Below are 15,298 nucleotides of genomic sequence, written 5' to 3'. Positions count from 1 at the left end.
GAGTCGAGGCCAGACAGGGACAGGATAGGGAGGTGTGTGTGTGTGTGTGTGTGTGTGTGTGTGTGTGTGTGTCAGTACAGTATATAAAACAAAACGCAAGAACCAAATGTGGAAAATCCGTTTCAGGTGGTGATTACAGCGCCGGGGCTGTTTCAGATCGACTCTGGCGTCAGGCGATGACGAGGAACATGAGTAAATATGTAGATGAGAGGAAACGCTGCTTCAGACTCTACAAGATTCTTTCAACGAGGAGAAGAATGCAAACACGGCCGAGAATAAATGAAGTGAAAACGCTTGCACGGGCCTGTCAGCATGACGTAAAAGGGGACGTTGCGTAACACTGAACGATCTTGGCCAGATCACACACACACACACACACACACACACACACATCACACACACATCACACACACACACACACACACACACACACACACACAATCCTTCTGTACAGCACCTGCTCCCAAACTTATATGCCCCTGTGCACAAAGCCAGCTCCATAAAGATACGCTTTACCTATTGATATATCCCAAAAGTATTGGGACACCCGATTTTCCAACCGATAAGTGGTTCTGCGTATCGGACGTCTTTGGATTCCGCACGAAATTTACCATTTGCTTGAATTACTAGACGCAAACCTGTTCCAGCATGATAACGCCCCTGTACAAAGCTCCATGCAGATATGCTTTACGTGGGTTCGAAGATATGGAAGATCTCCTGCTATAGATCTTAAAAAGCTTTGAGAAGAATTTTTTTACGCTGACTGCACCCCCAGACCTCCTCGACCTCACCAACATCAGTACCTGACTTTACTAACACACATCATTGTGCCTGAATGAATCTCACACAAAATCTAGTGGAACATCTTCCCAGAAAAGTGAAGCTCATAATAACAGCAAACGAGGATTCGATGTGGAATGGACTAATAACAGAAGCAAGTGGATCGATATATTTATGTGGATCTTATGATAAAATTCGACATGATATTAACTGATACGATATCATGATACGATATCGATGTGATCTAATATGCTTTAACACGATATGATACAATATTATTATACAATATATACTTTTATGCACATTTGGCAAATGCTCTTATACAAAGTGGCTCACAGTTACTTAATGACTTACTAACATAATACGGCACGACCTGATACTATAACAAATAACATACGATATGACCTGATACGATACAGTGATACGCACAATATGATACTACATGCCATGATACTACATGACACAATACTGCATACAATACAAAGTGACCTGATATGACCCTACATTTTACGATACGACCTATGATACGATACTATATGATACGATACCGTATGACCCTTTAATGATACAATATGATACAATTCCAAATGATAAAATACGATGTGACCTGATATGATACTACATTCTATGATATGATCTGATACAATACTACATGATACAATACAATGGTTTAGGATAAGATACAATATGACCTCGTACGATGCGCTATGATGCATGATACAACCTGACGATACAAAAGCACACAACGTGATTCAAAGCGATACGTTAGAGTTATGATACTGTACGACGCCACATGACACGATACGGTACAACACAATACGTTATGCAATACAATCTGACAGGATCCGATATGGCGTGATGCAATATATAAAATATGACATGGAGGTATTTAACTGTCTACATATGTGTGGAACTATAAATCTAAGTATGGACAAGATTATAGTGTCTATGGCAGTTTGTGTGTCTGTACTATACACGCTTTATACGCACATTAAAGAATTAGCGTTGTGTAGAGCAAAACCGCTATTATTTTTTGTTTCAAAATCATGACACAATGTTTGTTTGTCACGTGCCTTGGAGCACAAAGACCTCTTCAAGATGACACACACTTTCTCTCTCTCACACACACACAAACCCGAGGGCAGGGTGAAAATGGCCGTAAGGTGTGGGGTGAAGGCGTGCACGTCTTTCCTCTGCTCACTGATCATCTCACAAAAGCAGCATTAACCTTTCCTCCACATGGTGACACGCAATACCCGATCCGTGTAAACTCCGCCTACACTAGTTCAACACGCTGCGTAACACACAGCTACACAAACAAAAGCCACAGGACCCACCCAGCGCCGAGTCGCCCAGAGATTACACGCCGATGTGCGGATAGCGGCGAGTCACGACGGGCCGAACCCTGATCCTCGCTAACAAGTCACTCGGAGAAATGAATCGGATCGACAGTGGGAAAAATAACAAATTTATTGTAAGCATTAGGAGAAGGAAAAGGACTCACTCACCTCTGTTTTAATTCTCTTCGGAGATGGTTCGTCTCGGTCTCCGCATCGAGATCTGTGAAGAAAAAACAAGAAGAAGAATTATTCACAAATTTCCCTCGTTATTGCTGTCATTATTACATTCCTGATCTTTCTAGTTCAGTTCCTTCCCTGTTGTCTACTGCACCCAGGATACAATCCTTGTACCTATAACATGCTACAACGTCACATCAACCTGTGCCCATGCTAGCAGGGTCTCCCGTGTAGCTTGTCCTGACAATATTTTATGGTGTGACATGATATAGCAAGGCGATATGATACAATATGGCACTATATGGTGGTAATACAATATAAAACAGTGCGATGTTCAGTGATACGATGCAGCACGGTGCAACATAATACAAACGTATACGATACAAGACGATATAAAATGTTATGCTACAACACAGTACAATAAAATATGATGTGCAACAAAATGATCCACTACAATACAACTACAATGAATAACACTACAATGTAACAAGGTACAATAATATACGCTACAATTTAATATGATACAACACCATTCGCTACAATACGATTCAAAATCACGCTAGGATAAAACATGCTACAATATGGTAAACTACAATACGATACATTCTAATACGTTACAATGCGATACAATGTGTTATACTGCAATTCGATACAATGCAACAAGATACACATTTGATACTATTCAATATGCTACAATACAATACAACGTAAAATACTACAATACGATACACTCTAATAGGCTACAATACAAAACAATACAATGTTACATGCTAATAAAGTTGGTACAATATGATCCAATGGTATGCTAAAATACGATTTGCTACAAAATGATACAACCCTAAGCTACAATGAATAGATGAAATAGACGGAAGGGTAAAGAAAGTGTAGAGCTACGTACACTCATTAGTGACATCATCAATCTCAAGCTATTGTATTTAATTATCTTACGTTTGCTAGTGTTCACTCATGATGCTAGCTTCAGTAATTATTGTATTAAAGTAAAACTCTACAATACAGTAGGATGAAATGTAACGCAAAAGGAAGTGTGAAGGAGAATAGAGGAATACAATTTAGAATAAAGAAAGAGTAAAGAAAGTGACGAGACAAAGAGAACAAAGAGTAAAGGAAGTGTGTAGGATGAGAATGTGGGAGAACACTAGCAGAAGAGCAGAGAATGGGTAGCAGAAGTTTAGAGGAAGAGTAGTGGAAGACTGGAGAAAATATAGAGGAAACCTACAGGCAGTATAAAGGAAGTGTTGAGGAAAAGTGGAGGAAGAATAGCAGACATAAAGGAAGTATAGATGAAGAGCAGAGGAAGAGTAGTGGAAGACTAGATGAAGAGTAGAGGAAGAGTACAGGTATTACAGAAAAGGTGTTGAGGAAGAAATGAAAGACTAGAGGAAGTGTAAAGGAAGCTCAAAGTTAAAAGAAAATAGTGAACAAGTAGAAGAAGATTAAGGGATGTTTGGAGGAAGTGTAAAGGAAGTTTGGGGGAAGTGAAGAGGAAGTGCCTACTTGCTGGTCCTGTATGTGTACTTGTAGGTGACCTCTCTGGAGACCTGGCGAGCGAGTCCGAATAACTCGTCCCTGCGAGTCAGTAAGGCCACCTCCTTCATACACAGCTGTGCTGCTGCCTCGTTCACGGTCAGCTGAGGGGCAGAGACAAACACACACTTACACAACAACCACAGGATAAATAACGAGTGTGTGGAGTTCATGGAGTTTGTGGAGATCATGAAGTGGTGGAAAGTGACACTGAAACTGGAGACTCCTTTCATAAATTTTACGTAAACATCAGAAAACTTCTCAAATATTATATCAACTTCTAACTGCGTTCGTGTGCCGTTCAGGTCGCTGTGAATGAGCTGTTGCTATAGAGACAATAATGTATTAGCTACCTGCGCTAACGTCTGAGCTGCTGTTTTGGGAAACACAATCTCACTAATCAGAGTCCAGAATTTCCCAGCATTCATTGGAAAGAAGATTAGAGGGGAAGCGGAGGAGGAGTGGAAGAAGAGTGGAAACATTAAAGTAAAGGAAGAGTGGATAGAGAATAGAGGAAGAGTGGAGGACAAGTAAAGGCTAGTAGGTTAAGAGTAAAGGACAAGTGGAGGAAAAGTGGAGAAAGCATAGAGGACATGTAAAGGAAGAGTGGTGGAAGTTTAAAAGAAGAGTTAAGGATTAGTGGAGGAAGAGTGAAGGACAAGTGAACAAGGAAAATAGAAAGTATTAAGAAAGAGTGGAGCATGGGTGGAAAAAGAGTAAGGGAAGTGTGGAACAAGAAAGAAGGAAGAGTAAAGGAAGTGTGGAGGACAGGTAAAGAATGCATGGAGGAAGAGTAGTGAACAAGTAGAGAAAGAGGAGAAAGAGTGAAGGAAGAGAAGAAGACATAAAAGAGTGGAGGACGAGTGAAGGAAGATGGAAAGAAGAGTAAAAAAAAGTAATTAGTTAAAAAAGAATAGAGGAGAAGTGGAGAAAGAGTAGAGGAAGAATAGATTAAGGGTGGAGGACAGGTAAAGTATGAGTGGAAGAAGAGTAAAGGACAAGTGAAGGAAGAGTAAAAGAAGAGTAGCGGAAGAGTGATGGATGGATGAAAGAAAAATAGTGGATGAGTGGAGGAAGAGTGAAGTAAGTGTGAAAATGGAATAAAGGAAAGAAGAGCAAGTCCAACCTCGTGGAGTGTGAGATGTTTGCCGTCCTTCCTCTTCGAGTCGAAGCGTCCGTAAATAGCGCTGTATTTGCGGATCTCTTCCTCTCGGCGCGGGTCGTCGTCACTCATGTCGAAGATGTGGCCGATCATTTTGGCGAGCTTCTTGTTGGCTTTGAGTTGCTCTCTCAGCTCCGCGGGGTCGCACTTGGGCAGTGCACGTGCCATCCTGTCTACACACTCACTGACGGCCTGGACGGCGGCGATATCCAGGGCCTCGAGGGTGTCTCGCGGCAGCGGGGATGAGGGTGAGCCAAGCTCGGCCGGCGAGAGACTGCGCTCAGCCCAGAACCGTGGCTCGTTGCCTGTCTGCAGGGGTGAGGCGGTGGCTGAGGAGCTTCCGCTGCCTGCTTCGGTCTTTGGCGGGTCTGTTTTGGGAACTTTGACAGGCAGCCCGGGTCCGTCAGGAAGTTTATACACAGGGATGCTGCAGACGGGAAGTGACGCGAGCGGCTGATTGAAGAGCGCCGGGTTGGTGACCCAGTCACGCAGAGCTTTCTGGAGGCGTCGCACGTGCAACGGCTTGCTTGCCATCCCGACCAGAGCCATGATCTCCAGGAACTCGTCCTCCGCTGCCTCGCACAGCTGTTGCACATCGTCGCCGCCCTGCTGGATGAACGCGTCATAGTAGCACAGCAGGTTGGCCCTCTGCAGGATGCGGTAGAGCTGCAACTCGCCAAGAGTCCGAGGCAAAGCAGCCGCCATGACCTGAGCCGGAAAAAAGAGAAAAAAGAGGTGAGGAGGCGAGCAACGGAGCAGAACGCGATGAAGGAAAGTAGCTGGAAGAGATAGAAGCCCTGATAGCACAGTTAATGTGAAGTCATCCATACGATTCTATTCATCCTGTCAGTTGACTTTCAACTCGCTAATCTGATCGCAATCGCAGTGGAAGCAAATGTTATGAAATATTATATCACAAACCCCACGCTGCCTTCTCATCTGACCACATTATATTGCCAAAAGTATTGGGACACCCGATTTCCATGCCACATGTGTTTTTTTTACAATCTGTTCCCTCAAATTTGGAGGTACATAATTGCATTTAGCATAAAATATTCCCCCGATTTGAACTACGAGACCCAAACCATGTCCTAGCATGACGAAGCTCACAACAACACTAAACAACAACAACAACAACACTATTGAACACCTTTAAGATGAATGTAAAAGTTGACTGCACCCAAGGCCTCCTCACCTCACCTCCATCAGTAGCTGACTTTACTCACACCATTTTGGCTGAATGAATCTCACACAAATCGTCACAAAATCTAGTGGAACATCTTCCCAGAAGAGTGGAAGTTATTATTAGAGCAAATGGGGCCTCAATGTGGAATGGAATGTTAATCTCATAGTCAGGTGTCCACAAACTTTCGGAATATAGTGTATCTTCTCCGTAGCCTTGAGGTTCAACAGTTTTGTTACAGTTCAAAGTTTAGCATTAGCATAAACAAATGTCTCGGAATTCACGAAACTACGTATCGTGAAATGCAACGTGGTTTGATATTTCGGTCGTATCGTTCCTCCGTGGTTCACTTTATGGGTGTATCAGTTTGACAATGCATGCTGGAGTTGAACAAGGAACGTAGCAGTGAAGGACGAGAGAAATGTGTGTGTGTGTGTGTGTGTGTGTGTGTGTGTGTGTGTGTGTGTGTGTGTGAGAGGCGAGTGTGAGAGCGCCTGTCAGGCTCCTGAGCTGCTGGGAGAGTCGCATACCACACTCCACCTCTGCAGCAGGCGTAGGAGGAACTCTCCATCACAGCAGCACAGGCCGTGTTTGTTCCTGCTCTCCACTGTTCAGGCCCCGCTGCCTTCCCAGAATCCCCCTCGCTCTCTCTCCGAGGTGTGGGCGTGGAGCAATACGCGCTCAGATCCAGAGTTCATTGCCTTGAAACTTCAAAGTTTTTATGTCTCGCACTTTTTATTTCACGGAGAAATCAAAAGAGAATGAAGGATTACGGGTCTCACAGAAACAGACTGATAAACGCTAGCTCATCTGCTGGTGTACTTTAATGTGCGTTCAGGACTAATTGAATTCAGAACTAATATAATTCAGTTCTGGACTAATATAATTCAGTTCAAAACTAATAGAATTCGGTTCAGGACTAATATAATTTGGTTCAGAACTAATATAATTTGGTTCAGAACTAATATAATTCAGTTCAGGACTAATATAAATCAGTGCAGTACTAATATCATTTTTTTCAGAACTAATATAATTTAGTTCATAACTAATAGAATTTGGTTCAGAACTAATATAATTCAGTTCAGGACTAATATAATTTGGTTCAGAACTAATAAAATTTGGTTCAGGGCTAATATAATTTAGTACAGGACTAATATAATTTGGTTCAGAACTGATAGAATTCGGTTAAGAACTAATAGAATTCAGTTCAGGACTAATATCATTTGGTTCAGAACTAATAGAATTCAGTTCAGGACTAATATAATTCGGTTCGGGACTAATATAATTTGGTTCAGAAATAATAGAATTTGGTTCAGAAATAATAGAATTTGGTTCAGGACTAATATAATTCAGTTCAGTACTAATATCATTTTTTTCAGAACTAATATAATTCAGTTCAGAACTAATAAAATTTGGTTCAGAACTAATATAATTCAGTTCAGGACTAATATAATTCAGTTCAGGACTAATATAATTTGGTTCAGAACTAATAAAATTTGGTTCAGAACTAATATAATTCAGTACAGGACTAATATAATTTGGTTCAGAACTAATAAAATTCAGTTCAGGACTAATATCATTTGGTTCAGAACTAAGAGAATTCAGTTCAGGACTAATATAATTTGGTTCAGAACTAATAGAATTTGTTTCAGAACTAATATAATTCAGTTCAGGACTAATAAAATTTGGTTCAGAGCTAATAGAATTCGGTTCAGAACTAATATAATTCAGTTCAGGACTAATATAATTTGGTTCAGAACTAATAAAATTCAGTTCAGGACTAATATCATTTGGTTCAGAACTAAGAGAATTCAGTTCAGGACTAATATAATTTGGTTCAGAACTAATAGAATTTGTTTCAGAACTAATATAATTCAGTTCAGGACTAATAAAATTTGGTTCAGAGCTAATAGAATTCGGTTCAGAACTAATATAATTCAGTACAGGACTAATATAATTTGGTTCAGAACTAATAAAATTCAGTTCAGGACTAATATCATTTGGTTCAGAACTAAGAGAATTCAGTTCAGGACTAATATAATTTGGTTCAGAACTAATAGAATTTGTTTCAGAACTAATATAATTCAGTTCAGGACTAATAAAATTTGGTTCAGAGCTAATAGAATTCGGTTCAGAACTAATATAATTCAGTACAGGACTAATATAATTTGGTTCAGAACTAATAAAATTCAGTTCAGGACTAATATCATTTGGTTCAGAACTAATAGAATTTGTTTCAGAACTAATATAATTCAGTTCAGGACTAATAAAATTTGGTTCAGAGCTAATAGAATTCGGTTCAGAACTAATAAAATTTGGTTCAGAAGTAATATGATTTGGTTCAGAACTAATAGAATTTAGTTCAGGACTAATATCATTTGGTTCAGAACTAATATAATTCAGTTCAGGACTAATATAATCCGGTTAAAAATGAATATAATTCGGTTGAGAACGTATTGTTATTGGCTATTGTTTAATGATTAAACGTCAGCTCAGCTTCTGGTGTGTTTTGACTCGCGTTAATGTGAAAAAGCGTCGCTGAAGGTCACTAAGATGATAAACCGATGCGTCATCCATCTTTCTGGAACAATGGAATGACATTTAGGTTGGTTTTTTTTGTTTAGTTTTTTTTATTTTGGTGAAACTGTTAAAACCTGTAGAAACGTATTCACAGTTATGGTGGTATTTCTGTGGAGTCGGGTTACGCATTCGATTCCGAGCGTTCAAACTATTCAAAACATGAATATAATTCAGTTCTGATACTCAGAGGAGGGAAGGAGTGAAGAACAAATACTTTGTTACTTAAGTAGATTTTTTTGGTATCAGTATTTTACTTCATTTTTAGTTTTTTTTACTTTCTACTTCTTAAATTTTTTAAAACAGACTCGTTACTTTAGTTTAATCTTTTATGGTGACTATCTAGTTTTTTCTTTTCATTGTGCCTTTTTCAGCTCCTCAACATGTTTCTTGTGATTGTGGGGCTTTTTCAACCTACCACTGGTGTGTCATTTCCTGGCACCACAGACGTAGACTAGTTTATGATGCTAACAATGAGCAGGCAGAGGGCAGTAAGAAGTCTGGGGTTAACGTGGAGGGAGTCAGAGGGAGTCAGTGATGAGAACATGACTGAGAACAGAGACTTTCCTGATCATCATCATCATCATCATCATCATCATCATCATCATCTTTTCTCTGCTTGTGTTCTATATGGTGGATCTTCAGCATGAATACATTCATTAGGTAACATTAAATAACATTTGGTAAATCTGAATTGTTTTGTATTAATTAGGGTTTTCAAAATTAACACGTTAATGCAAATTAATTTTAAAGGCACAAAGACATTTCTGTTTGACCATTCCTAATAAAAATATAAATCAATATAAAAGAGGCAAAATTAAAACTTTTAACGTGACACGTTTATTCATGACGTCCCTTCTTTACTCAGATATAAAATAAATAAATAAATAAATAAATAAATAAATAAATAAATAAATAAATAAATAAATAAAAAAAATAATTTAAATCACTAAACACTGCCTTCCCAGACAATTTCAGCATTGACCTCTCCTCAGTGGGGATAACTGAGGGGATGCAACCGGAACCGGAACATATTTCTTAAAGGAGCCACGTACCATATTTAACAAATAAAATGACCACTAAAATAATTAACATAACTATAGGAACATGGCATCTCAAAAGAAATTTAAATTAAAAGAATAATTTCCAGAGTGTAAAATATTAATAAATGATAATTAAATTGACGAACAATTATTAAATAATATTAACATAAATATAAAATAATTAACAAAAGGAGAGATCCTGAGCTAAATTAATGTTTATAACATCTGTTACAATTAATTAGAGTATTAAAATGTTGAAAAGTATTAATTTAAGGTACATTTAGAACCCATAAAAAAGTATGATTAAGTTGCGATTAAATATTTTAATTGATTGACAGCCCTGATATTAATATGACGTGAGGTTCGGTTACCAGCGTGACACTGAAACAGGTAGTGAGTAAAGACTAGTTTTTACTGAAGTACATGTCGAGTCCAAACTTTTTTACTTTAACTTGAGTGAAAAAGTGTATTTAGTACTTTAACTTTTACCAGAGTCTTTTGACATGAGTATCTGCACTTCTACTGATGTGTGGACTTTCACGATCTCTGCTGATACCATATGGCATTGCACTGAAACAATCGAATTCAGGCCCAAGGCACAATTAAAAAAGTTATATATTGAAAAGTACTGTCTTATAATATCATGTATATTAGGATCATATGATATGATATTTTTGTCCATATCGTTCAACCATAATAAAAATGGTCTGCTCACTTAACCCACCCACTCCCAACAGTTTTTCTGTAACAGCAGAAGGAAATAGACTTTCCATAACAGCAGGTCGTCACTCATTTCCAGGAGAGTTAAAGTGAGCGTGCGCACACACACACACACACACACACACACACACACACACACACACACACACACACACCCTTTCACACATGCAAGAGAGCCCAGCTCCTGCCTCTCCAATGGAGGACGGAGGCCGAGGCCCCGAGAGCACAGAACCTCATTGAAACCAATTGAGCCTGAGCATGGATGGGCTCTTCAGTCTCTCTCTCTCTCTCTCTCTCTCTCTCTCTCTCTCTCTCTCTCTCTCTCTCTCTCTCTCTCTCTTTATCTCCCTCTCTTTCTCAAAGGCCTCAGCTTCACAGCTTGGCCGGTTGAAAGCTCTTAGTCCGCCTGCACTCGTATCTCCTAACAGCAGACCTTCATCAATGAGCCTGAATAACACACTCAGTACGAGCCAGCGATCACGAACACAACACACACACACGCAACACACACACACACACACACACACACACACACACACACACACACACACACAGCGGCTTCTTCTGAGGATAAGCTCAGACACCATTCACTGAAGGAAAAACGTTCTGTCAGAAATATCTGGAATATGTAGAGCATGGAGAAGAGAATGGGCTGCTGTTTGTGCTGCTGAAAGAAAAAAAGGAAAAAGAATCGTACTGAAATAAAGCTAAACTGTTCCTCACAGAGCAAAAAGCTTCGGCTGATGTTTGTGGTTTTTTTGAAGGAACTTCAGAAAGCAGTGATAAATATAGCTGTCTACTGTTTTATATAGAACTGTAAAATAAAAACTGTCTCTCTCTCTAACTGTCTTACTGACTGATTGTCTCTCTGTCTTATTAATTGTCTGTCTGTCTGTCTGTCTGTCTGTCTGTCTGTCTGTCTGTCTGTTCAATTTACTGATTGTCAATCTGTCAGTTGTCAGTCTTACATCTTACTGACTCATCTACCTTACTGTCTTACTGAATGATTGTCTCTCTGTCTTATTAATTGTCTGTCTGTCTTACTGACTGTCTGTCTGTCTTTTTACCTGTCTGTCTATTTGTCTTACTGACAATCTATCTATCTAACTTATTGACTGTCTGTCTGTCTGTCTGTCTGTCTGTCTGTCTGTCTGTCTGTCTGTCTCACTGTCTCTCTGACTGTCTATCTGACTTAGTGACTGTCTGTCTGTCTGTCTGTCTTACTGTCTGTCTGTCTTACTGTCTCTCTGACTGTCTATCTGACTTAGTGACTGTCTGTCTGTCAATCTGTCTTATTGACTGTTGATCTGTCTATTTTACTGTCTGTTTGACATACTGAATGTCTATCTGTCTTACTGACTTTTAAATCCATTCTGTCTGTCTGTCTGTCTGCTATTATATCTATAAATATGTGTATAAATATATCAACTTTAATCACATTCTCTCTCCCTGAAACTACAAGAATAAAAAAAGAGAGAGTGCAGAAAGTAACAGTGAAAGAGCATATAAGTGCACTACACGTGTCATGCGTGTGTGTGTGTGTGTGTGTGTGTGTGTGTGTGTGTGTGTGTGTGTGTATGTGTGTGTGTGTGTGTGTGTGTGTGTGTGTGTGTGTGTGGGGGGTGCTTGCATGTGAATGAGTTTGTGTGCGTGTGTGTGTGGGGGGGGGAGGGTGGGGGGGTCAATTACAATCAATTCAAATGAGCTCTTACCACATTCAAGTCACAAATTTCCAATTACATCACACAAAAAACACATCATCATCATCACCATCATCATCACCATCATCATTCAACTAATAACACAAAGGCTTACCACTATGGGAATTTTCACTCTCCACATTATTCACCTCATATTCAAAAAGTGCAACAAAACACACAACAACAGCAAAAACACAACCTCTCACATGTTAGCCAGCCAGTGTTAGCAAGAATGTGTTAGCAGGACAGTGTTAGCAAGAATGTGTTAGCGGGACAGTGTTAGCTAGAATGTGTTAGCGGGACAGTGTTAGCAAGAATGTGTTAGCCAGCCAGTGTTAGCAAGAATGTGTTAGCAGGACAGTATTAGCAAGAATGTGTTAGCGGGACAGTGTTAGCTAGAATGTGTTAGCCAGACAGTGTTAGCTAGAATGTGTTAGCGGGACAGTGTTAGAAATACAGTTAGTAAAACAGTTTTATTGATACAGTGTTATAGATACAATTTTAGAAATACAGTGTTAGAGAGACAGTATTAGAAATATAGTGTTAACAAGACAGTTTTAGTGAGACAGTGTTATAGATACAGTGTTATAGAGACAGTTTTAGAAATACAGTGTTAGGGAGACAGTATTAGAAATATAGTGTTAACAAGACAGTTTTAGTGAGACAGTGTTATAGATACAGTGTTATAGAGACAGTGTTATAGAGACAGTTTTAGAAATACAGTGTTAGGGAGACAGTATTAGAAATATAGTGTTAACAAGACAGTTTTAGTGAGACAGTGTTAGCAAGACAGTGTTTATAATACAGTGTTAGCAAAACGGTGTTAATGCGACTGTTTAATTGAGACGATACAGTGTTAGCGATACAGTGTTAGGAAGTCTCAGCGAGAATGTGTGAGACAGTGTTAGCGATACAGTGTTAGTGGGACTGTGTTAGGAAGTCTCAGCGAGAATGTGTGAGACAGTGTTAGCGATACAGTGTTAGTGGGACTGTGTTAGGAAGTCTCAGCGAGAATGTGTGAGACAGTGTTAGCGATACAGTGTTAGTGGGACTGTGTTAGGAAGTCTCAGCGAGAATGTGTGAGACAGTGTTAGCGATACAGTGTTAGTGGGACTGTGTTAGGAAGTCTCAGCGAGAATGTGTGAGACAGTGTTAGCGATACAGTGTTAGTGGGACTGTGTTAGGAAGTTTTAGCGAGAATGTGTGAGACAGTGTTAGCGATACTGGGGGAACAGGTAATAAAGAGCTGAAGGTATAAGACCCTCCAAAATGCCAAGACACTCATACAACTTTAACTACAGTAAAAGTCACATGACCTGACTCTAGTTCTCTCCGATGTTTCAAGTTAGATTTAAGAGCATTTGTTTTCTCTCTTCTGCATATACTGTATAGTGTATTGTGTATAGTGTTTACTGTATTAGAGCAGTAGAACTGAGTGTTGAATGCTGAGAGCCAAGAATCGAGTGATGAGTGGTGAATTCTGAAATTTTCATGCTGAATGCTAAAATCTAAGTACTAAATGCTGACTGCTGAATGATGAGTGCTGAATGCTACGTGTTAAACGCTGAATACTGAATGTTTAAATGTAGATTGCTGAATATTAAATTCTGAATACTGAATATTTAAATGTAGATTGCTGAATGTTGAATGCTGAATACTGAGTACCGAATGCTGAATGCTGAGTGTTGAGTGCATCCCCTCTGACTCACTCTACAGTAAAAATAGAAAGATGCTCAGGTTCCACATGAGAGCTCTTTTGGCTTTATAGACTTAAAAAAAAAACGGAAGAAACAAAAAAGAGGAAAGAACACAAATAACTGATACTCAGGAGGGGACCATTAGTTATGTGATTAATCACCATTCAGAGCAGGTTGGTATGATGCTAGTTTTATATATATATATATATATATATATATATATATATATATGGTAAAATCAGTGTTAAATACTTTTGTACATTCAATAAACATTTAAAATGAAGATCAAAGTAAATAACTGAATTCAGGGATTTGGCTCTTCAGGATTTATAGAAGGGAGAACAAACTAGCAACTCTCCGAAAAATTGCTGAGAAACCGTCCATACACGTTTCAAATCAGCACCAATACATCCATCTTCTCTCAATAAATTGTTTTATAGGCATGCAGGAGAACTTCAGGATCGGTGCAGAACCAGACAAGTTAGATATCAAACTCCAAGAACCCTCCTTCAGAGAACCTCAAAGAAAAGCTTCTAAATGTTTAGCGAAAGGAACAAACATCTATCTTTAAAAAAAAGTCAAATCTATAAAATCTTTCAAGTTCTTCATCCAGAGAACCCTGTCAGGATCGTTGTGGAAGAACTTCACTTCTTAACTATACAGAGAACGGGTTTAGAGAAGAGACCTAAATGCTGAGTTCGGAAAAAAACTTACAGTTCATAGACATTCTTTGAACGAACAAAAAAACAAACAAACAAACAAACAAACAAACGAACAAACGAGCTCCCTACAGAGAAGATCCATTAGTGAAGTGAGGAACTACGGAAAGATCTGACTTTATATATTGTAAAAAAAGACTGACTTTTGTTAAAGAAATTACTTTTAAAAGAAACATTATTTATAATTTAAATTTAAACATTAACATAATTATTGAAAAAACCCAAATAAACCCAGAAAAAACGAAAAAAATAAAAATAAAAAAAGAGTGATGACTTTTTTCGTCAAAAGTCGAAAATATTCGTCAACAATTAAAATCATAAAAAAATGATAAACAACAAACAAACAAATAGTGGGCTTCATAGACAGATGATCCTATAGAACTCTAAGAACTATCCAGAGAACTCCTGAGAACATCCAAACATCACTACATTATTATGGTAAATATTTGCTTTAAAGAGGTGACGTTTTTTGGATTTATTCACCAAACACACCTACACATTTACTGAACAAACAAACAAATAAACACAAACTTTTAGAACTTCGAATGGTTTTTGTTTTAGTAAACAAATGCTGACATAGTTGCAGAAATATTTCTTCACAGAACTCCAGAACCCTGTAGAACCTACAATTTAGAACTATTTGTCAACAAACAAA

General features: G+C 38.7%; 1 protein-coding gene across 3 annotated transcripts in view; it reads right to left on the bottom strand.

Annotated features, from left to right (window-relative positions):
- The window catches only part of nab1b (NGFI-A binding protein 1b (EGR1 binding protein 1)), a 31,793-nt gene that overhangs the window by 13,765 nt on the left and 2,730 nt on the right, over window positions 1-15,298 (bottom strand). For all 3 annotated transcript variants that reach the window (XM_083536088.1, XM_083536090.1, XM_083536089.1), the window contains exons 2-4: window positions 4,969-5,712; window positions 3,813-3,946; window positions 2,289-2,340 (exon numbers count right to left, since the gene is read on the bottom strand). In XM_083536088.1, coding sequence (XP_083392214.1) covers window positions 2,289-2,340; window positions 3,813-3,946; window positions 4,969-5,709 — 927 coding nt within the window. In that variant the 5' untranslated portion in view covers window positions 5,710-5,712. The remainder of the gene's footprint in view (window positions 1-2,288; window positions 2,341-3,812; window positions 3,947-4,968; window positions 5,713-15,298) is intronic.

Source organism: Silurus aristotelis (assembly GCF_946808225.1).
Source record: "Silurus aristotelis genome assembly, chromosome: 3".
Taxonomy (NCBI): Eukaryota; Metazoa; Chordata; class Actinopteri; order Siluriformes; family Siluridae; genus Silurus; species Silurus aristotelis.
This window is presented reverse-complemented; position numbering and strand designations above follow the sequence as displayed.